Source organism: Rhipicephalus microplus, unplaced genomic scaffold, assembly GCF_043290135.1.
Source record: "Rhipicephalus microplus isolate Deutch F79 unplaced genomic scaffold, USDA_Rmic scaffold_63, whole genome shotgun sequence".
Taxonomy (NCBI): domain Eukaryota; kingdom Metazoa; phylum Arthropoda; class Arachnida; order Ixodida; family Ixodidae; genus Rhipicephalus; species Rhipicephalus microplus.
The window spans coordinates 1253545-1278070 of record NW_027464636.1 but is presented as its reverse complement, the minus strand read 5'-3'; the positions used below and the strand labels follow the sequence as shown (position 1 = coordinate 1278070).

Below are 24526 nucleotides of genomic sequence, written 5' to 3'. Positions count from 1 at the left end.
CATCATCTCCTCCGGCGTCACTTCCTTCCACGATCCGTCTTTCTCACTGTATGTCGGCTTTTCAAGTATGTGGATCCACGCATACTTGTTGGTGTTGAGACAGATTGCGCGGGTCCCCTCCGCCGTGAAGAAGAGGCGAAAAAAATCCAGTGCTCTCGTCAGCCGATGAGCGCGTCTGCGGAGCGCCATGCCGAGGTCGATGCCCGGGTCCCTCTGGGGTCGGAAGTCCACGCGTATTTGTACTGGAGGCAGCACATCGCCCCCATATGAAGTAGACATGCTAGAAATAATAATAACAATATGCGGGACACATACAGAGCAAGTCAGCCAGCTCCAGAACACGACAAACAAAACAGAAGGTGAAAACCAAACATACCCGCGACTAACAGCCGACGTTCCCTGCTGATCTGATGAAATTTCTTCATCGAAGCTGAAATCAGATGTCGCCACATCAATGTCTGATTTCTCACTACTCGAGGAATTCAAAAGATCGCTCGTCGAGGCGTCGGCATCGAGCGAAATCGCTTTTTTCCGAGCGCACGTGGTTTCTGATGTTGACGCCATCGCGTGAATCACATGCGCTTCAACCTTTGAACGGGCGTGACCGTTAAAAATCACCGCCACGCGGTAAAAATGCGAACTGTACAGAAAAAGCAATTCTAGTGTGTGTACCATCGCCTAGATGACGCTACAAGTCCATAGGCACGGTGTTTTTTAAAAAATAGGGGCGTGAAATCATCGTTCGCCGGTGAACGATGCCTAGTGGCGTGGTAAAGAAAGAGTTAATTAGTTCTTATCAAAGCTTGCTATTAGTTGCTGGAGTGAGAATCCCGATTTGCGGCCACTTCGTTTTCTTTTTTCCTCTGTACGTTTTCGTGGAAAGTTTTCCCCATGTAATTCTCGCACCCCCCAACTTTTCATTGATTTTCCGCCAAGAAAACTGCGAGAATTATGCGAGTAAATACGGTTTAGGACAACGCAATACGTGATCACTCGCACTGTCCGTCTGTCAATGCATTCGTCTAAACGCGCGTCCGTGCATCCATGCGTACCATTTGCACATATGTGCACCTGTCTGTTCATTTATTTGTTTATTTGTTCGTCCTTAATACTAGTCGGCGACTTCAACGTGGACGTTATAGACCTGAGGACCTATAGCTTCACCCACTCATCATTCACTTAATGGAGAAGCACAGGTTTTTTTTTAACGGTCTTGAATTAAAAAGCCAACATCTGTTCATGCTGTTCCTTAGTTGATATAACCATCAATTGCTTTGAGTTGATTGCACTTAACACTTTATCTTAACTTGACTTCATGGCTGTATCGTAGGATTGGATTTACATGTAATGTTTATAAAGTTGGTTAGCCATCACTGCATGACCAGTTTATGCTTCACGAACATTGCGGTGTATTTGAAAAGCAGTTGCAAGACCTGGTTGATGTGGCTCTGTAATAGTACACTTGGTTGCCACGCAGAATGCTGGGGTTCAGTTCATGCTGGGACCCTGACATTTTTCATTTACATCCGTCGGGTGAACGCAGCTGATGCCAGTTTTTTCTTAATGCTCGTGTTAAAATTACTGATGCATGTTCTCGCCACTACTGGGCACATATGAAGTGTCAATCACCTTGGCACGTGCCCGCATACCAGTACCACATACCCGCCTGCGGTGTGCCACTGTTTGGCGGAAAGTGTTTGACGACATACGTGCAGATAGATGCCAAAAGTGCTTGCAGAAGATATGTTTGACATTTAAAAAACCTGAGATCACTACAAAGCTACTTGTCTTTCACAACTGCTTAACTTGTGATAATATTGCAGTTTCTGCATATAAGTGCCCAGAATTTTTAATTTTTCACTTTTTAAAATTTTTTAAATTTTAAATTTTTAAAATTTTAACTGGTGGACTACTTTATAGCTGATTTGGAATGTACAAAATCTCTATAAAGTCAGGAAAACAAAAGTTTTAAAAAGGTGGGGTGTAGTATTTTGCTGTCAGCATCGCTCAGCTCTGTCAAATGTTCAACAGCAATGCAAAGCGTGACATTCCTTGAAATGCGGGTCTACACACAGTGCCTTATCGCTGTCTGCACACATCAAACATGGGTCCTTTATCCTCTTGAAGGCGCTAGTTGCGTTTGCAGCATGGTGTAAAAATATTTCAGGTGATGACTGTGCCGCCGGTGCTACGTTCAGATTGTTTGCCACCAAGGCTGTTTCCTTTTGACTGCGGCAGATGGCGCTAGCAGATTGTGGGCTTCTCACTGTGCAAAGGTGCGGATTTGCGCGTAGTAGGTTATTGCTGCAGAGCCTCGCCTGTTTATTATTCTCAGTATACATAGTACACAATAATACACTTAGTACACAGTAATAGTACTTAGTACCTAATTAATACACAGTAATTTTGCACTGATGAAATTTGATTTTCTAATTGTATATGCAGCTTATTTCTCAACACTATTTTGGTGGTATAAATGCTGAGACAGCAGCAAACATTGGTCTGGAGAGTGGTCTCATTTTGACGCAACAACGTTAGAGTTGTTGGCAGTGTCGGCGTGTTTGGTTCCGAGTGAGAAAGCAGCGTTAGTCGTGAGTGAAAATTGAGGTAGTTGCAATAAAGATAGCAGTTCAAGGCTGTTTGCTGCTTAGCTTATCTTGTGATCTAGTCTCCACCAAAAAGAGAATTAAAGGGACCCAGAGCCGATATTTAAGGGACACGTTTTCTTGAGTGCAGCGTAAAGCTTACCGGTCAGACCTTGTAATCACGGAATGGTAAAGCGGAAAATACCGTGGAATATTTATAATCGGATATTCTGACTTGTGGCGATTATGCAGTCTTAAAGGGACACTAAAGTCAACTATTAAGTCGACGTTGATTGCAGAATTGGTGGTCCATAAACCTTGTAGTGTTACTTTTGTGCCAAGGAAGGGCTTATTTTGAAATAAAATCACATTTTAGTAGTCCGCACCAGGTTAGCGCTCTTCAAATTACCCGGCTCAAAAAGCGGACCGACCGGTACGTCTCGCGTCACTGTTGCCGTGCACAACGTTACCCGGCTTTATTGCCCTAGTAGCAGCAGACCGAAAGCAGGGGGGAGACAGCAGCAAAAATGGCCATTAATCAATTTCCCTTCATTAGCTCCGAGATTGCAGACACTTTTGTTTTAACTGCACCCTGCTAGATGGCACCACTTGTCCCGTGTAACCACGCGAAAGTTGAATTTTTGAACCGCTCATGCAACTCTCCATAGCAACATCTCGCGGTTCTTTCTTCCATGAATCAAACAGAACAGAACAAGTAGCATTTTATTTAGTCTCTTGATGCACGGAAAGTTTTTTTATTTAGTGCAGGCAGATCGATTGCTAGTGATTAATTGTAGGCGGTCCGTCTGATGTCTTCGGGATCATTTTGAAATTGTCCTACTGCGGCGCTTGTGTTCTTGTGCATTTACCTTAATTTCTCGGTAAGTAGGGCACTGTTGTTGATAATATTGTCGTTTTAGGTGTTGTCATACATTGAGCTTTCACTCTGACGTAAATTGTCATTTGACTTTAGTGTTCCTTTAAGGAGACATGCTGCAAACAGTGCATGTGATCGCGATAGCGATTATACCCGAGCGTAACGCCACCAGTGATGAAAAGTGAAGACCTAAGTACAAACGCGTAATGTTGCGTTTGTCAAGCCTGCAGTGTTGCCACCACTGTTTTATAGCGTGCTAAGTTATTTTACAAGAGCTACAGCATTTTCCAGGGGCTTCTTATGCAAGTACTTTTGGTTGTGCACGGGTCGTTCTTTCGACTTTAGCCAAGTCGAGCTAAGCCATGTCTTTGAAAACAAAACCCACGGCTTTACAAGTGATCGGCAATTCATGCATAGTATTTCGCATGTGGCCGTAGCTGGACGGCTTCGATATGTCATCGCTGGACAACTTGAGCGATTTAGAGGAACGAGTTCTGGCTCGCATGCGAGCGTAAAACTTGCACCCCTATCAAGTAGCGCCAGAGCGACATGTTTCAACAGACGACAACGGTAGTGATGAATACGACGGATCGCCATCATCACTACCACCAGCAGCGTGCATGAAGCAGTTCTCCACAGAGCAGTAGGCCGATGGCATTTTGCACGCTGCAGCGATCTCATTCAAATTCTTGAACGCGCCAGACGCTATGGAAATCGAGCTACTGTGTAAACGGCCGCAAGGCCACGTGCATGCGCAACTACACCCGTTTCCCTGCAGAGGTCATGAAAGCAGTGCCACTTTTCATGATGTACATTTTTTACCTTGTAAGCCACCTAGAAACAGCCCCGCCACGGTGGTCTAGTGGCTAAGGTACTCGGCTGCTGACCCGCAGGTCGCGGGATCAAATCCCGGCTGTGGCGGCTGCATTTCCGATGGAGGCGGAAATGTTGTATGCCCGTGTACTCAGATTTGGGTGCACGTTAAAGAACCCCAGGTGGTCGAAATTTCCGGAGCCCTCCACTACGGCGTCTCTCATAATCATATAGTGGTTTTGGGACGTTAAACCCCACAAATCAATCAATCAATCAATCAATCCACATAGAAACAAACAAAAATGATCAATAACATACATATTCAAAATTTAAGCTTTTATTCTGGTGCACTTTAAATAATCACAGCAAAGTTATTAGGACTTCATAATTGTGTTTCATGGCTTTAGCACTAGGTGCGCGACATGCCAGTTTTGGTTACTTTTGAACGCGATTTAAAAATATAAGTCCTACTCGGATCGCAAAAAGTATGCTGTCACCTGTAACCATAATTCATGCACTTTTCTTTTCCACCGGAATCTAATCACCCATTCAGGCCAGTCGTTGGTCCCTTTAAGGCACGCTAGCGATTAAGAACGTGACAGTGTGTTTGTGTGTGCACAGCATATTGCTGTCGCGTTTTGGTTGCTTAGCAAATTCAATGATAAAAAAAAAGTTTGTCGCAAAACTTTTAACCAATGTATAGCAAAACTCGCACGCTATCTGTTAATAAAAATTCAATCGACACGTGACCCTTATTAGTCTTGATCCTTATGTCTTGCTGGTAGCATCTCACAAATGGCTTCATTTCGGTCTCTTGCATTGGCAGCTACATGGTATTTGTGTGAAGAACTTCATTAGGTCCTGTAACAACCTTGGGTTGACACAGATCGCCCCCATGTCGAGACCGTGCAGCCGATCCCATTGGCCATACTTTGCCTTTTTAATGAGCCACGTGGACTTCTACTTGATTAAGTGCTTATCAGAAGCAAGTGCACTACCCAAAGAAGTATATTTTGTACAGCTCTTGTCCACGAATACATATATTTTTTATCCGCTTCCGTCATTTCTAGGTAACAAAAGGAATTATAGAGAAAAGAATCCTCCACGATAGGCAGGTCTAGTAGGGCATGCTATTTGCTGAAACAAGGGCTGAACGTCTGCTTCTTTCTGGTACAAAGCTATGTGACACGATGCAAACTATATCATGTGGTACTAGTATACACTATAATGCACGATAAAAAGCAGCTTGCCGTTTCTTGAACAGGTTTCCTGGTTTTTAGGCAGCCCAGTCTGGTATGTTAGGCAGCCCGGAAAATCCTAGGCACAGCATCCATAGAGGGCGTAGGCTTTTTTCGGGTATGCAACAGGACGTTTTTCTTGTATTCTGCAGGATATATTGCAGAGATCGCTTCTTCTAGGAAATGCTTCACACACACATGGTCAGTAGGCTCCAAAAGTTTGTCTGCTCTTGGAATCTCCCGTCGCTCTGGTTCACGCGGAGCCTTGGAAAGCGACACAGCATGTGTAAAAGACCTATTTTAGGACAAAACATCTTTTGCTCTTTTCGAAGCGTGGCCAGCAACAAGGCTGCTGATGCATACTCAGCATCATATGCAGCATCCAGGTACAGGAGGGTTCAAAGTGACGTCATCCGCTTGGTGCGCCAGTGGCCTCTGCCCCCATCTCGGTGGTTCGTGATGGCACAGATGTTCAGTGGCAGCGCAGATGTTCTCTTGTGTGGCACTTTGCTGTTTCTGTCGAATCGGTGAGCGGCGAAGAGAAGCTGTGTGCGTGGTAGTGTGTATGACGCTGCAGAGGGTACAGATAAAATGTGGTTGAGTGCCTTTGTGGAGACCACCAAAATGGATGTGCTGCCTTTTGACGCTGGCGCCATCTCACGGGCCCGCCCTGTGCACGTGTAACACAAGTGCACTGAATCACAAAGTACGAATCAGCGAAACGAATGCAGTGTCGGGGCCCAGGGGCAGGGGGTTACATGTTTTTAAATCACAGAATGATAAAGCTTTCCCGAAGATCTTCCTTTGCTCACTAATTTCAGAATGAGCACTGCGGACCTTGACCCCCCACATACCGTAGTGCAATCTCAACTCATGTGTCGAAAACTACTCATGGCTCAAGGTCATCGTGGGCATGATCTGCCCGCACTCCCTCTTTAAGCAAACCAACCAGTGTCAGCACCCAACTTATTTGTACACCGTAATTGGCACACACACGGCATCTTCTCTGCTTGTGGCTAGATTGAGCAGAGTAAGCTCGGTAATCAAGAAGAATGAGAAAGCATTGCAGATGTCTGTGATCAATATGCAAATAGTAGTGCCGATAAATAAGAAAATTAATTTCCACCGCTGCTGTGAGGGAGTGATGATAAAGGTAAAAATGAAGTTTCGGCCTCCATAGCGATTGCGTGGCGAAACCAAAACTACGAAAGGCATTGCCTATTGGCTTTGCCACATACCGTGCCATGCGCTCAAGCTAGAAATAAGTTACATTTATTTCCTCAAAAAGGCTGCGTAATCGTTGCAAATGCCTCTAAGACCTAGGAGATGGCGGCACCTTCCAGTGAGCATACATAGCCATCACGGTGCAAAATTTCATTAGTAGTCAAAAATGTACCCTTAAGACAGAAACCTAGCTTGTGAGACAGAAAACTTCCAATCCTGAAAACCCTCCAATTATTAATAATTTGTAAAAAAATATCGATGTGTTTGTCTCTCGTTTCAGGCTGGCCAGGGGAAGTTCAACCGCGCCAAGCTATTCAACGTGGGCTATCTGGAGGCACTGGCTTTGTACGACTACCAGTGCTTCATCTTCCACGACGTGGACCTCATACCCGAGGATGACAGGAATCTGTACACCTGCCCCGAGCAGCCTCGCCACATGTCAGTGGCCATAGACACCATGAAGTACAGGTCAGGTGAAAAGTTGTATTGCCACTCGCATCTGAATACCGAAATCAAGTGTTTCTTTTTTTGCCTGCATAACTCTGCATAACTTGTGCAATTAAGCGTTTTGTTCACTGTGGATACGAAGGACCAACTTATAGAGCCCCTGACCATGCTTAGCACTTCAAACAAACAAGCGTTTAATTTTTTTTAAACTTATACCCACGAAAAGCAGAGAAGTAACTCTGCTTGTACTTTATGAATTCTAAAATTTAGCGTCAGTCAAGGGGGCAGACTGGTTTTTGGGACCAAAACGGGATAAAAAAGTTCATTTTTAAAAATTGACATATTTGGTTTCTGCGAATACTTTTCTATTTCTGCAAACTTTCACACACCAGGAAGTAGTAACTTTTTTGTAATGTCATTATAACTGTCCAGATTCTTGGTGCTGTTAACATACAGAACATGCAAAAAAAAAACGGGAAACCGGCTTTGAGGCTTCTTTATAATTTGCCGGCACCTGTGTTAGCTCTGCTACGAATTTATGAGCACCTTTATGAGGATTGAAAAACATGCGCACCACGATTTTTGCTTTTTGAAAAAGCTGTGTTTTCAGTTTTTGCATTTTTTCTCAGAAAAAGTAAATTCACGACTGTTCAATTTTGAAGCCTCAATATCTCTGCAGCTAGGGCAGGCACAACTTTTTGCGATACAAACCTGTATGTGTGTAGAATGCAAGTATAGGAGCAGAATTTAGAACATGAGCCTTTTTAATGAATTGCTGGTCAGAATTGTAACACAATTTAACTGATTTGAAAATGGATAGTTAATTTTGCTGTAAAATAACCAAGAAATGCCTAAAAACAAAAAAAAACTCTTGCATACTTTCAATCTATAGTCTATGTTGCATATCTTAAATGTTGCTTTTAATTAAATACTTTTTTCTATTGTGGCCCTAAGTAATACGGGGTGAACTTAAGTTATTTCAAGAAGATGAGTTATAGGAAAACTAATTGAATATTCGACATCAGGAGAAAAATGTTACTTAGAAGTCTGGCAGCTTGGGCTAGTTGGTATGACATGATAGTTATAGCGCGAGAACAGAACAAACACGCCGAGACAAGGACACGAGCGCTCGTGTCCTTCTTGTCTCTGTGTGTTTGTTCTGTTCTCCCGCTACAGCTATCATCAGCAGAAAAAACTGCATAATTCTGTGCAGTTTGATCAAGATCACTGAAGAAATAACCAAAAAAATGTCTAAGACCAGTCTGCCCCCTTGATTCACGAGGCAGTAAATGTTTCTAGTGCAGCCATTCATTGTTCACTCGGAAAAGTGTTCCAGGGCCTCTTAATTGCCTAGACGATGGGACTGGGCAATTAAGAGGCCCTTAATTAAGGCTGCATAGCCCAGAGCAAGATCACGTTACATCAGTCCTTGTGTCAAAAGGAAGGGCAACCCTCTCCTTTGTCAAACATGTGAAGGGAAAGGGCAACCTGCTATGAGATAAAAGCACAAGGTCAAGCGCAGCTCATCTTTTTACCTGTAATGCCCACTGTATCATATTTGGTACATTGAATTTAATACCTCAGTAAAGCTACTACAGTTGTCATAAGCAGTTAATGCGGATTTACATGTTATAAAGAATGTATCAGGACTTATGTATAGAATAGTAATTATTTGCAATTATTATTAAGTTATGCCTCAAACAATTTCATACATATTTTTGTTAAATGGAACTGTACGAGAAGAGCAAAAACAGTCAGCGTTTTCCCCGCAAATTTTCTGAAGGCATAGCATGTTTGTTGGCATAACAGAGTTAAACAATGAACACTCGTGCGAAGGCATGCCACAGCGATTGTGAAGTCCCTTTTTGTGCGTGTTTGTTGTTTAACCTGGTGTACACTGCCATATGCCATAATACTTTTATTAGGCTTGTGCGAATAGTGAATTTTAGGTTCGAAGCAAATTTGAAGTGATAGTGATTTCGAGAAATTGGAATGATATGTATGCTTCATAAAAAAAAAGAAATATTTATTGTGACCTAACTAAACTGCACAATATTCCTTTTGAATTGAAATAGGGGCTCTATGCAAATGCCTTTTTTTTTTTTATTCGAAAGAAGTCGAAACAACCTTGAGTGGTAGTTTCAATAGGGTGCGAGTGATAACATGCTTAACGTTTTAAAATTTGTTATAGTTGGATCGTATATGCCGTGATAACAAGCTTAATAAAATAAATTGATTTGAGGGTAACATGTTCTTTTAAAGGGGCACTGCAACACTTTTTCAAGTAGCCATGGAGCCAGTAAATGTGCTTGTTGCCTCACAAGTTTACCGCCGCAAAGTTTCTAGAATCGGCCCAGTACGAGCGGGGTTCCAAAAATTTGTCGCACGCTGCAATTGCATTTTCTCTTCTCATCCGAAGGAAATAGCTGGAAGTAAGCGGGGAGGAATGGCACGGCGAAAAGAAAAAATGTCACACGCACCTTGTGACCTTGGGCACCTCTTAATTTTTTTATTTGAATACGCGGCTTTTCAGTGCAATCTCGCACGTACTTTGCAGACTAGCGGCGACCTCCCGCAGCGGTTCTGGTAACGACGAGCGCGCCATGCTCAAATCTGCTAATGGCTGTGACCAGAGCCGTATATTCCTTCTTGGCTGTGACAAGTGATCTCCGAGCTTGTAGTGTCATTTGCCGAGGAAAGAAAGCAATTTTTAGCCTTGAAAATTTATTGTGAATAACAGGCCATGTGCTGCTTTATATTTGTCTCGCGTGTTCCCGGTAGCCTTGACTACCGATCGGCAGCGTTTTATATGTTCAGTAAGTGTTGCAGGGCCCCTTTAAATTTGAAGGTGGTCTTTGCGGCAAAGCAAATTATGTCTTCCATAAGTGCTTTCACGGTTTAGCCCTCCTACATGGCAGTGAAACCACCTTTACAGGCAGTGACATGCAGAATAATTAACATTTATTTGTTCATTATGAATACTTTGAAATTATTAGATAATTTAAATTCAAATCGAAGTAAATTTGAATACTCAACTATTCGTTCGAACATTCAAAACATTTGAATATTCGCACAAGCCTAAGTCTTTTATACAAAAAAACATCGTAGGTGAGAAACAAACCAGCATCAAAACTCCGCTAGCAACTTGTATATGATATGAAATTCTTCCTTGTGCCAGAATTCATGATTGAGAAAGACTCATACAGAAATCGCAGCGAAAGTCAAGAAACAACGATTGTGGCAGTGTGTATATATCATTGTTGTTCCAAGTCGACTTGCCATGGTGGCCCATGGAAAGTCGACTTATGGTTTTTTTACTGCTCGCCCACAGGCCGCGGTATCGAATCATGGTTGCGTCCACTGAAAATGCAGCCGTCGCAGCCATGATTCGATTCCGCGGCCTGTGGGTCGGCAGTAAAACACCATTTTCAGTGGAGGCTAAAATGCTTTAGGCTCATGTACTTCGATTAAGATGCACGTTAAAGAACCCCGGGCTAACAGAATTTTCGGAGCCCTTCCTAACAGTGTCTCTAATAACCATATGATGGCTTTGGAACTTAAAACACCAATTAATATAATAATTTTCATTTCTCCGAATCGCAGTATTTCTCCAATTTACTTCTTTAACAACATCAAAGGCGTGCTGAACAAGCAGATTGAAGTCATATGGTATAAACTCCTGTGTTTTTTATTTATTTTTATTTTATTTTTATTTATATATTTATTTATTTATTTTTGCTGGAGAATTTTCTGCACAGCTGTTTTTCTTGTCGTGTAACAGCAAATTTTTCCTTCTTCGTTGTCGCTCTTGCAGGCTTCCTTATGCCCTGATATTCGGTGGCGTCAGTGCCCTCAAGAAGGAGCACATGCAGCTCGTCAATGGCTTCTCGAACGAGTACTGGGGCTGGGGAGGTGAAGATGACGACATGTCGTATAGGTGAGTGGGTCGTTAACCCTTATTAGTGAGCTAAAAACTGAGGAATGAACAGTGTGAAAGTTCTCCCACTCAACTGAACGCTTTCATAATGAGAGGGGCGTCGAAAGCCAATTCAACCATGTGACCATGTGACTCTGCTAAAAACAGAGCCCTGCAACACCTGTACAAGTAGCCATGAAATGAATTCACCAAAGGAGCTTATTGCCTCACAAGTGCAACCCTGCAAAAAGTTTTTAAAATCCGTGCAGTATGAGTGGAATTAGATTTGTCGCACGTCGCAATTGCATTCTCTTTTCTTTCATCCCGACGAAAGCGCTCAATGCAAAAGCAGGGAGGGATGGAACAGGGAAGAAAATATGTTACGCGTGCCTCGTGACCATGAGCACTTCTCTCTTTTTCTTTTTTCGAATACAGTCGAAACCCCGCGAGTACGAAATCCTTAGGGCAACGAAAAATTTCCGGATCCCCGGCGAAGCCCATGTATTACGTATCTCATGTCAATGAAATGTTTTTGGACAGCGATCCCACATTAACGAATTTTCTACCACGATGCGGGCCTTATTTTACTCTCCCGCCAAAGGTTAACTGTCACAAATATGCTCATATGCGTGTTATCGTGTTATGCCCACTAAAAATTTGTAAACGTCTGCTTTTGCCGCGCTATCGTGGGTACCGTCATTTTTGTTTAATTAAATCGGCGATGGGGTCTGTGTCCGGCAACATGCCTGGCCACACTGCAGCAGGCGATGGCAAATGATCATGCTAGAGTGCAGATGACGCCGTTGGATGAGCTCAACAGGCCAAAGCAACACCAACAGTTGGAATCAATCAAAACCACCAAAAGAAGGCTGGAACTGGTGGCGAAATCGTGATGAAGTTACAATGGTGCCTGAAAAAAGCTTGACGCCAGAAGCGCGGATTCTTCGTTGATCGCGGAAAAAGAAAAGAAAGACAACAATATCATCATCATCATGTTAAGCAGCCTGGCAGCGACACCATTAGGGCGCGATACAATCCCATCCTGCATTGCTTCTGTCATTTCGTCACTTCCGTAGCCTCACACACGTGAGCGCCGCGAGTTGTGTTGTGTGTGCCTGTTTGCGTGAAAGTGGTGTGGGTGGCTACTGGCACATTGGCTCTTGCTAAGATGCCCCGCCAGTCAAAAAGCGGAAGTTTCTGTCGCTTCACGATAAGGCTGCCATCATTGCCGAAGTTGAAAAGGGCATATTGCCGAAGAGTATGGAATTGCGTGCAGCTCGCTTTTGTCCATATTGAAGGGCAAAGATGCCATTCTCGCTGCGCTTGATAATGGTGCATGTGCGCAGAATAAGACAATGGCCATTGGGGCCTTTCCGGACGTCGATCAAGCGGTCTTCGCGTGGTTTTGTGAACAGCGTGCGAACAGAGTGCCACTGTCGGGAAAAGTTCTACAGCATAAGGCACTGGACTTTGCCAGCATCCTCGGACACGACCAGTTCTGAGCGAGCGTTGGCTGGTTGGGCCGCTTTAAAGCCCGGCATGACATCGTGGCCAAGGGGATTTCCAAAGAAGCCACAAGCATTGACCCGGTAACAACTTCGTCGTGGCTGCTGACCAACAAAGAAGTACTGGACCAGTACGAGCCCTGCGACATATACAACGCAGACAAGACGGGGCTGTTCTTTCAGATGCTCCCGTTGAAGACCCTGCGACTCGGAAGGCCAGAAGTGCCACGAGGGCAAGCACAGCAAGCAAGGCGTTACCATTTTGTTGTGCTGCATTATGGACGGCACAGACAAACGGCCACTCCTAGTCATCAGCCAGAGCGAGAAGCCCCGCTGCTTCAAAGAAAACCGCCGCTCGCAGCCCGTTCAGTACACCGCAAACAAGAAGGCGTGGGATATCTCGAGCTCTTTCTTTCAGCTGGGTCAAGTCGTTCGATGCCGACACTCGCAAGGCAGGCAGGTCGGTGGCCCTTTTTTTAGACAACTGAAGCACCCACCACATCGACGAGACGGAGCTCACGAACGTGCGCTTGGTTTTTTTTTCACCGAACTGCACTTTCGTTCTGCAGCCGCTCGACCAAGGCGTAATTCGGAGCGTCAAGTGCGCCTACAGGGAGAGGTTAATCCAGCGTCTGCTACCCAACCTCCGCCACAAGCGTCTCGCAGACATCACATTGTGCATGGCTTTCGAGATGGTGGCCCCCGCATGGGTTGCAACATCCTTGTCCCTGATTGAGAACTGCTTCAAGCATGCGGGCTTCATCACCACCGTGCAAGCATCACGCACAGATTGCGCTTCGGCCTCACCAGACGAAGATTTGGACGAAGGCGCACTTGACGGCGAGAGTGGTGGCAACGCAGTGCCTCTATCCCTGACCAACGCCTGGGGGGGACTTCGAGCCATCGACATCGACATCCCAGATGAACTCGCCATTGATGCGTTCGTTCGCGCCGATGACGACGTAGTCATGTGCGAGGATGTGACCGACGAGGCCATTATCAAAAGCGTGCGCGAAGCTGACGACGCCGAGGACCAAGAAGAGACGCATGGAGAGAAACCCAACCCGCGGGTTCTTTTGGATGCGCTGGACACCCTCCACTCCTTCTTCGGCGCACATGACGACGACCGTAGCAATGGACCACTTTTTTCCTGTGCGAAGGGAGAGCTTTGAAGTCGTTGCGTGGCAAGGGTCGGCAAAGTAAGTTGAACGACTTCTGGCAATAAACTTTCGTTCTGCTGGCCGTACCACTGTTTTTATGTCTTACTCGCGGCAACGAAATTCTTGCGAAAGCGAAATTTTTTGGTTTCCTCGGCGATTTCGTTATTGCGGGTTTCGACTGTATGTGTATTCTCAGTGCTATCGAGCTTGCAAGTGTGGACAAGCTGGAACAGCTCCAGTAACAACCGAGCGAGTCATTCTCAAATCGCCCAACGGCTGTTAAAAAAGGCTGTGAAGAGCAATTTTCGAGCTTGTAGTGTCATTTGTTGAGAAAACACACAATTTTTAGCTAACTGAGAATTTATTGGGAATTCCTGGCCTTGTCCTGCGCTCAAATATTTGGATTGCGTATTCTCCGAAGCCTCCACTACCTGTTCGCAGCGTTTTGTGACCATGCTCAAAAAGTGTTGCCGGGCTCTTCCCTGCTGTATTCTAGTAGGTTTGTAGTGAAACACTAGCTTTGTTACAGAAGGCCTTTCATAATAACTTTCACCAGACACCGTGGTTTTCAAAGGCGATTGTGTCATTTCAGCTTGTGTTTGCTTCACCAAAGAAGACAAAGGAAGAGACTGTTAGATTGCCAAACTGCTAGCGTCGAAAAATAACCAGGACATTGAGCACGTACTTTGTAATCAAGAGGTTCAAACATACTTCAGTGATCCACTGATGCCCAGAAAAGACAATCCTTTTAAATACTGGAAAATACGTGGAGCTGAACTTTATCCAGATATCGGCGAAATTTTTTTGCGATGCTCTCCAATCACTGATACTGAGTATCCCAGTGTGTGCATAATTTTAACTGCAGGAAACTCCAATATTGTAGTGACAGAATCTGAAGCCAGGCTAGGTAGAACTGCTCAAGTTTCTTGACGACAGTTCGTAGTCCTTTTGTAGCAGTCGCACCATTATGTGCCTAATGACACGAGAATCCTTTATGTAATTCCTTGTTCTTCTGTTCAATTCGCAATACAATACTTCGTATTCAATTGGATGCGAGATATTTTTGGCCACCGTTTGGCGCTATTCGGTTCAAACTTGATTCAACATAAAATTTCACCTATTTGCACACTGTTAGCTTTCTGGTGTCCGGTGTATTTCTGCGTAAAAATTTGTTGTCTAGTATCTCTGCATGTATTGTGTTGGTAGCCTTTATTCATGGACATTTTTATGTGGTAATCATTCTCGCAGGCTGCAGCACTATCACTTAAAGATTTCTAGGTATCCTGCCAACATTGCGAGGTACACAATGCTGAAGCATGCTAAGGACACGCCAAGTCCAGAAAGGTGATAATTTTTTTTACATAGCTGTGTTCGAAAATTGGTGTTTCATGCATGAAAAGCCCCTTCGATGCCATGAAATGTTTTTACCAGTACATTGCATTTTGTTGACCAAGAAGCTGTTGTCGCGGTAATAACTTGGTGGGATGTTTACCGTTAAAACCGGAATATAGGTCATACCGCATAGGTCGACTCACCAAACATTGAATCCGCGAAAAAAAAATTAAAATTAGAAATATAGCAGAGTATTGCAGCGCACTCTTACCTTGGTAAATACGGGACACAACCAGCTGCACTGTGGCGATATTTCTTTTATTTGGATTCTAATATGTAGTTAAATGCCAGAAGACAAGAAAGTGCTGTCAAACCTTGCCAAATGGCGTTAATAGAACACTGTAGGTCTTGCCTAGCCTTTCCCAATGGCACTACTGGTGATGCTTACGATGGCAATGGAGTCTTTTGACTTCCGGATTTTTTTTTGCCAGTGACAGGTATATAAGAGGAAAGTCGTCTTCTTACAAAGTTTTTTTTTTTTTTTGAATATCCGACCTATATTTCGGTTTCTACGGTAAGTAAACATTTTTATCTTCACTGAATGGAGGTCTACAAAAACTATTGAAAGCACCCTTGTTTTTGTGGATGCCAAGGTGACCTTAGAAAGCTCTCTATCTGTATCAACACAAACGCTAAAGCCATGCCCAAAGAGGTCTTATTCATCTTTTTTTTTGCTCATTTACTGTACCCACAGCACACGTAGATTGGCATAATCAAGGAAAGCCTAACAGTATTCCCCTGGCGTCGGCATGTCTTGGTGTGGTTGAATTTATCCCAGTGCATTTCAAGGGAAGAGAAGTATTCTGGCTTCAGATGGCTGGCGAATCGTACATCAGAAAATGAGTGGCATAAAATAGGCGTGGATGAAAAATGCAGCTAAATACAAGGGCTCTTCGATTTTCAGGCCTCTGGCAGCCAGAGCTAGCCACAGGGTCAGCCAGCCAGTTCCAGTCTGGACAGGAAACAGCATCGTGGTCACGTGACGGCTTAACAAGCACACATCTCTTTGGTACATGTAACAGTCACTGCACAATACGACACATGTGATCGTGTCACCAAAAGAGCTTGAGGATACGTATATACCTGCTCAGCTATCGTGTATTATACGTCGCAAACACACGTTGACCAACTTAAGTTTTTGTCTAAAGTTTGGAAATGCGCAGGTATCGGTACCACGAGTGTGCGTCGCATATAAAATAAACAGTTGCATGACCCTTTTTCAACCCATTTTAGAACTTGCCTTGGCCTGTTTTCTAGTCCTAAGTGGCACTTAATGCCCCACCGCGGTGGTCTAGTGGCTAAGGTACTCGGCTGCTCACCCGCAGGTCGCGGGATGGAATCCCGGCTGCAGCGGTTGCATTTCCGATGGAGGCGGAAATGTTGTAGGCCCATGTGCTCAGATTTGGGTGCACGTTAAGGAACTCCAGGTGGTCGAAATTTCCGGAGTCCTCCACTACGACTTCTCTCATAATCATATGGTGGTTTTGGGACATTAAACGCCACATATCAATCATTAAGTGGCACTTAACAAATGTCATGTATATCAGCTTTGATTGGACCTACTAAGTTTTAGTACAGATAGTGCGGCATTATTACTAAGAGGTGAAAAAGACAAAGCCAACAATGAAATGGGCAACGAAAGGATGTATACATTTATGAAACCATTCTTCCTTTCTTTTTTTTTTTTTTTTTCTCGGGTCGTATCATATATCATACCACATATGCTGGCCTATAGATCGAAGTGGGTTCGCACGCCATTCGCGACCAGTGAGCATCACCGACAGTCGCGATCTAGTGCCTTCTATCACCATCGAAGATCGAGTAGTCAGGACAGAGGTTCTAGGAGCTTCACGTACACAAACATACGACGGAGCGAGCTAGTTCGATCACAATCGTCTTCACTAAATGCACAGAAAGCAGGCACGGCTCCACGAACGACTACTGCGAAAAAAAAAAATTAACTCCAATGTTGTCTCCATGTGTGCGTACGCACGTGTCTACATAACAATTGAGGTATGTGCACGACGTAGTCAGCAGGCAACAGTTCACCGGGTTGTCCACAGGAGTAAAATTCACAGGGAACATAGCAAAAGCGATTAACAGTAGCTTCAAACACTCGCCGCCACTCGTAATCGCCTCACCTCGCAAGGGGGGACAGGCTTTAGAAGATAACGCCACGGCTAAGGACAAGCGAAAACGCAGTCCTCAAGTACACACACTGCAATTCAAGTCCTCACAAAGATGGCGCCGAGCGCGCATCGTACCTTTTCGGCGTCTGCTAGCCCGAAACCTGCCCAAAACCTTCCAGAAAGCTTCCACGACTAAATTTTCCTGGGAGCGTCTGACTACCCTCGGGCTCCCTGCGGGTCGCCAGAACTGTCCAACCCGAGAAAAATGAAAGCCAACTGTAAGTGCACCGAGGGGGGGGACGCAGCAACCCGAGAAAAATGAGCGCGCTCTGGCAGCCTGCGGGTAGCCAGAAGTGGAAAATCAAAGAGCCCCACAGTTGATCCTGGATATATCAAACTCAGATATATCGTATTACTGACTATATTGAACAGTTGAAAAATCGCCTTGAATTCCCCATGCAAAAATACGGGACCGGTGCACCCGTATATAGAACTCCCGCACAGTGGGACATCCGCTATATCTAACGGTACGTCACGTTGAAGCCCAGAAAGTGCACATTTTTCTCGCTAATATTGATCAATTTTCGGCCGCCTTTAAGAAGTTCCAGTCCGTTTTCGCGCGCATGCAACGAAAATACGGTGTTATTCTATCGTGTTGATCTGGTTCATTACGCCGCACTTTCGAGTACACCTGTACGTTAGATGAGCGATCTGCAGGTCGTAGTGCGCGGGCATAGTGTTTTCCAAAAGACTAATTGCCGAGGGCACCGAAATGAGAATGTGAAGTGGCTTGGCGATCTCATTGCAGTTTTCGCATTCCCTTCCTTCTTTGTTGGCGCACAATGGCCTTCGAGCCCAAAAAGCATGGCCTTCGAGATGTGCAACCAAGTGACGACTTTGAAACGCATGTCTCAGAGTATATATACCCTTTTTCATCTTTTTGCATCAAAGCCGCTGAAAGCAGCGCTTTCCAGCTGCCCAGCTACAAAGCCACAAATGACATCGATATCGCCACAACATCTCAAAAGTGGGAACTCAAACGAACTTGACGTTGCCTTTTGAGCCTTATGGTCTTGTGTGCTTCTTAACTTGTACTTGATAAATTCTCAGTCGGGAGTTGAACTGAATGTTGATCCGCACGTAGCGATAAAAATTTACTCGCGCTTGGAGCGATGTCAAGTAAAACAGTCATGAATGTTCCTTGCGGGCCACGTGATATCGGGCACGTCATGACCGTTGACAACGGCGTACGGTGCCTCGGAGAATTCTGCGACTTGTCAGCCTTTCCGGACACCATCTCGGATAGTGAGCAACTTCATTGGTACAGATGACGACATAGCAGTTTCTGACTGCATCAATGCTGAAATTTTGGCTGCCCTTGCCAGTGTCGTGGAAGTGTAGCCGTGTGGTTATGAATGTGCCAACGCCTTCGCTGCCGCAGCTAACCAACCTTTTGCTGCGCTTGAAAGCTTGCATCGGCATTCTGTGTCAATCAACGTTGTAGCCGAAGGAGCTAAATTCGCTTATTTGAAAAGCTTAAGTGATAATGAGGACGACTGGAACTTGACGGCGTGCAAGAAGCAAGACAAGTTTACTGACTATTTTCATGCAAAACAAAGTGTGGTAACTTGCAGTTCGCACCTTGTTTTTCATTATACTGTGAGCAAATCGTTATGTTATCTCTCATAACAGTTTCAGAGGCGTGAAATGCTTCAATTTAGGACATAGGTGCGCATATTTTGTATTTTGAATTCTCGATGCATCGAACTATTTCGCGATCTCTTTAGACTTAGATACATCCAGAATCAAGTGTGGTTACGTACGAGTATCCTTGTAGGGTTGCATTTGGTGCCCATCTGGTTGCACAGTCAAACCCAGCAATACGAAATTTAAGGGAATTGCAGTTTACCAACTACTTTGTTCAAGACTGTGACAAATGTGTATTGCTTTACTTAAGTTTTCATCCATGCGTTGTTTCGAAATGCACGTGGTCATACTCGGAGATCTTTTCGTGCACTTGAAGCAGCATGGCAGCTGTCGTTTTTTTTTTCTTCCACAAGTACAGTACTCGTGAATAAAACACTGTATCATTTATTTTTGGTGATAGTTGCCATGAGTGATCGCTCATGTTAACCGTGTCATGTCTCTGCAGATTTGGTCTTTAATGGTAATGTTGCCTGTAATGTAATTTTTTATCTCAAATCACTTTAATATGACTCTGGAAACTAAAATAGATGCATTACATCGCCCTAAATTCTCGTGCTTCAATTTGCAAGTGTTGTAGATACAGTTTTGCTAGGACCATCTGCACAGTTGGAATTATGTCAGTTTGAATCAAAATACTCTTGATTATCTAGATTACACTGTAGTAGTATACAGAATGTTCAGTCTGCATATACGTGAGCTGTTATCATGCTTCCTTCACATGAGCTCGAGGTTATAGATCTTTTCATATGTGTTTAGTTGTGCCGTCGTGATGGCTATTGTAACTTCATTTCACCAAATCGCCCTCGTATCTTCATACCAGTGGATCCTTGTAGCGATACTATGTGTTCAGGAAAAAAAATTGCCTTGTGGCTAATCACGTGTGAGTGTGCTTTGATATCAATCGCCTCGTCTGTCTTTCAGGTACAAGCTTCTATACAAAGGGAAGCTACGCTACAGGAAGGACGGCATCAACAGTGTAAATTACGAGCGTGTGGACATTGTGTTCAAGAAACTCTACACATGGATTCTAGCAGACTTGAAAGGCAAATGACCTCTCCAGTGCTCAGTCCTTTTGTTTCAGCAAAGTGTACCCACACACATCCTTCCACGTTTCCTACGTGGAGATCGCCACTGCTTTTCAAGTCGTGCGCCTTGTGAGTCCACCGCAGTCGCAGATCTCGTGCGCCGCCCACGTGAAACTCCATTGCCAGTTTCCCGACCAGCGCCCAAAAATGCAGGAGCACGTGCGCTAAGCGGTGCCAGTGAGAGCGCTACACGTTGAGTTTTTGTGCGCAAAACATGGACGCGCACCAACGGTGTTGCAAGCGTGACTCGTGCTTCCTTTTTTTCCCCTTGCCTTCTTCAGTGTCACATACGAGTGCTGTGTACGAGACTCTTGTGGCCCATATGCAAACACACACATAGGACTGTTTTTTCACAATCCACGCTACAGTCTCCATCCATGCAACATTCTATCATTTGTTTCGTTGTTTCTGTGAGCCATGTCAATCTGCGAGAGGAAAAAACTCCTGTGCAGCGTTCAGGTGATGCAGTGCGCACATTCGAGTCATGCACGTTTTCATTTTTAGTGATTCTTAGACAAGCGCATGGAGTTTTATTACAATTGTTGTACGTTCGAATTCTCCGCGCCTGCCGATCCATCGTTTCTGCAATGTCCCACGCGTTCGCTTCCTTTCGTATGATTCGACTTCACCTGTCTCACACAGAGCGGCAGTTATCGTCCCACTGCTCCTGCTCCGTGCGTCGAGACCTGTGGTGTGTGCCCCTGTGCCACGTGTTAGTGGTCCTGTGGTGTGTGCCCCTGTGCCACGTGTTAGTGAAAAAAACTGTCCTTGCTCCGCGTTTCATCGAGTTCGCATGCACCTCCCGTTTCTGGGTTGTAGCATATTATTTAGTATTTTATGTGGAAACTTTTTAAAGCCAGATAGACATATTGTGTACATCCTCCTGTTTGTTTTTCATTTTTTAATGCAGTGTATTATCTTCGCATTAGTGCATCAAACTGGTAAAGGAACGCTGCTCGCGTTCAAGCGTCACCCATTCAGGGTTTGACAGGTGGAGCTGGCGTCTGGCATCAGACTGTCGGAATGAAGGACATGGGAGGTTCGCGATGTGATTTTTTTGTTCCATGCTGCCCTCAATGCAATGTGAGGTGCGTGCGTCCGTGATCGAAGTGCTAGTGCCAGTATTGTTTTTCGAGACATTTTGTTTGTTTCTGTCTTTATTTTATAAATATGCAAGAATTACACACCGCACCATGCAGATTATATTTCGTGTTCGTTGTGCCCCGGGCTCCTAGCTACTTTAACGAAGTGCAGCGGAACAAGATTTTTATACGTAACCGCCATGTTATTCCTGCTTGTTGAAGATCTGTTTTTGGTTGTTTTTTTGTGTAGTGCGTGCCACATTTCCGAGAACCGTTATGTAAAGGTGTGCCTCTTTGCAGTTTCTGCATGTTCAATAAGGATGTTGACGTGCACATTCCTTCCTTCCGTCGAGTGACGCCTAATCTTGTTCTGTGACGTCCCGAGCGACATCGTTTTAAAGGTTTTTTATGTTGTCAACCGCAGAATTTCAGGCGGAAGTGTTTTAGCTTTTTCGTTTTACGTGGGTGCCATCGACAGGCATTTCCCCTCTGCCCGTTTCTGATACCTTTTATACACTTCCAGAATATGACAGGCAAGGGTTTCTAATTGCTGCTGCATATTTATTGCGTTGTTTCGAATGAACAAAATGATTCGCATGATAATAAAGCCTGTTTAATTTTTTGCTTTACTGACTTTCGCATTATTGTTAAAGAAAAAAAAAAGTGAACCCCCACTGGCCTTCTTTTTTAAGCATGGCACTGTGGAAATAGCAAGTCTAGAGACCCACCTAAATGGTGCCAAAAGAAAAAATAGCGATTGAAATCGATACCTTTCATGTAGTAGTTTCTGAACAGCGAGTAGCAGTTTTCACTGCTTATATAAAATTAACCTGTCATCCTTGCATATTTACAACTGCAACGACTGGCCGTGGTGTTCGTGTGCCTGCGCTGACTCGAAGTTTGCAGGATTGAATTCTGGCCACGGTGCTCGCATTTCCATGGAAACAAAACGTTAGGCGCCCACGTACTGTGCACTCTCAGTGCACGTTCACCCTTCAACTGGGAAGATTATAATCAATGACTCGTTTTTTTTAAATTCTCAGCCACTTTTTACTCATCCAAATGCGCATCAAGCCAGGTTTCTCAAACAGTGACGAATAAGCAAAATGTGAGGCATCAACACTATTTTAAGTCTGTCAAGATAGGGAGCAGGAATTTGGTCACCTGACACTGTTGATCCGGGGCCAATTTTGGTGAAAACTGCTCAAAACAGGGCTTTTCTCTTTTTAAGCATGCTCTTGTGCAGCTCGCGTGACTATGCTCATCATCGAATTATGAACGGGGGTGTGTGTGTGAATTATGAACGGGGGTGTAAGTGTGTGGGGAAAGCGCCCCTTGCAGAGCCGCATGCATTTTTTTCAGAAGCTTGTATATTTGCGATAGCTTTCTTCTCCAACACTCTTGTTTTACTTTTTTTTGATGCCTCGCTGCTTTAGAAACATCCACATCACATGCTTCATTAGTCGTGGCAACAAGTGCTTGAGAGCTTTTTGTGGCTTTCTTTGAAGGACTGCGGGCATACGCTTCAGCAGAGAGTGGTCGGTATCGGTTACTGTAACCAACTCCATGAATCGGAACATCTGAAGTCTTGGTTTATCCATTCGTACTATTCAGCGCTTTTAAGATTCTGAACTAGCCTTCATCAGAATGTCATCGCTGGAGTGAAGTACCAGCGTGATGCCTTTCGTTGCCCCATCTGCTTCTAGAGTAGCGCTGCATTCACTCCTACAAGCAAGCAAAACAAAAACCTACATCGCTATCAAAGTGCACTTGCCGTCCTCTTTGTTGTGCACATTGAAGATTTGATTAATACAATGCAACAAAATTTATAGACTAACGCTACTGGGATACAACAAGCACAGCATTTTATCAAGTGGCTGGTTAATTTTGTTTACCATCGTTCCACACAACTCTCTCAACATCTGTTGAACCTCTAGGAAATCTTATTGTTGCATGCTAAGGCACCCTTTTACACAAAGACAAAAATAACTTTCCTACATGCTATAAACTGCTTTCTTGGGCAATAAGAAAGCTTCCCCCTCAACAGTTCAATGCGATAGTTATCCTGTACCTAATGCATACTTCAACCACTTAGTGCATACTTTTTATAGTAGGATGTTAATCAAAATGTTTACATTGTGGATTACTATAATTCAATAGATTAAGTTGAAAGTATATTTTCCACATATGGCTGCATATGCAGCCATATGAGAATAAGCCACAGAATATTCTGTGTAATGGGTAACATGCTTTTAACCAGAAGTAATTATTCACATAAAATGTTCTCAAACTTGCTATGCACCCACTACGTGGTCCTAAATGAAATAAGCGCAGCAGTGTGTGTGCCTTCTGTAATAAGTGGCCTGCCTTAAACCTTGAAGTCATTATGATAGTCCTATGTTCTGGCACCTGCTGGCAATGTACGCTTATACCATTCATTATAGTGGTGATATCACATGTTCTATTGTGAATCACATATACAGGACACATGTATAAAGCACAAGTTACTTTCACTGCATTTCTAAGCAGAGGAAGTTATTTTCACTGCGTTTCCAAGCGGACTCTTGGCTGTGTGGTAGGACAGCTGCTTGTCACACAAACGACCCAAGTTCGATCTTCATTCAAACCTGCAATCTTTTATCAATTATTTCATTTGAGTCTTTCTAGATTTTTTAGGTCACGCTTAAGACGATTTTTTGCCCACAGAAAAGGACGCAGAGATTGTCGACTGAATTTGTAGAAAATGAGCTCTTTCATGGCTATCACATTAAAAATGTATTAATAAAGTGTGTCTGTTCATTTCAAAATAGACTTTCGTAAGGTGATATTTCATTCGCCTCGTTGAAAACTCTGGACATTTGCACAGCCTTACTTGGCATCTATGCGAAATCATTTTTCTCTGGAGCTACAACTATGCATTCTTCAAGCCTTGGAGTGCATTGATTTGCAAAAACCACTGCACAAACTCGCTCTGCCGCGCGTTTACAAACATCTTCTTTCGCGCACGAGCTTTCCGAGAATAGATGTCGTTCAACTGCTTCAAACACAAGTTTCAAATCAAGTTTTGCAACTTGTGCCGCAACTGGAGATGTGAAGCTATACAAATGCTGCCAAGACAAAAAAAAAATATTTGCATGTTGGAAAACTTGTCAGATTTATCGAGGATCACTGGGACCACATTCATATAGCGGGTGCCAGAATGTGCTGTCCCATGTTGAAAGTGGCTTCGCTCTCGTGTCAAGCAGAACTGCCTCTTGCTACTGGCAAGGTGTTGTGGGCTTTCATTCGGCTGTCATGTGTTGTTGAAAAAATTGGATAGCTTTCACTCTGTGAATGCGGGGAACGTGCATGCGTACAGGTAATACA

General features: G+C 44.1%; 1 protein-coding gene across 3 annotated transcripts in view; it reads left to right on the top strand.

Annotated features, from left to right (window-relative positions):
• Nucleotides 1-21789, top strand: part of LOC119174354 (beta-1,4-N-acetylgalactosaminyltransferase bre-4) — a 168943-nt gene extending 147154 nt beyond the window's left edge. For all 3 annotated transcript variants that reach the window (XM_037425220.2, XM_037425221.2, XM_037425223.2), the window contains 4 exons: nucleotides 7018-7205; nucleotides 10999-11121; nucleotides 15014-15109; nucleotides 19915-21789. In XM_037425220.2, coding sequence (XP_037281117.2) covers nucleotides 7018-7205; nucleotides 10999-11121; nucleotides 15014-15109; nucleotides 19915-20044 — 537 coding nt within the window. In that variant the 3' untranslated portion in view covers nucleotides 20045-21789. The remainder of the gene's footprint in view (nucleotides 1-7017; nucleotides 7206-10998; nucleotides 11122-15013; nucleotides 15110-19914) is intronic.
• The last annotated feature ends 2737 nt before the right edge of the window (nucleotides 21790-24526 follow it).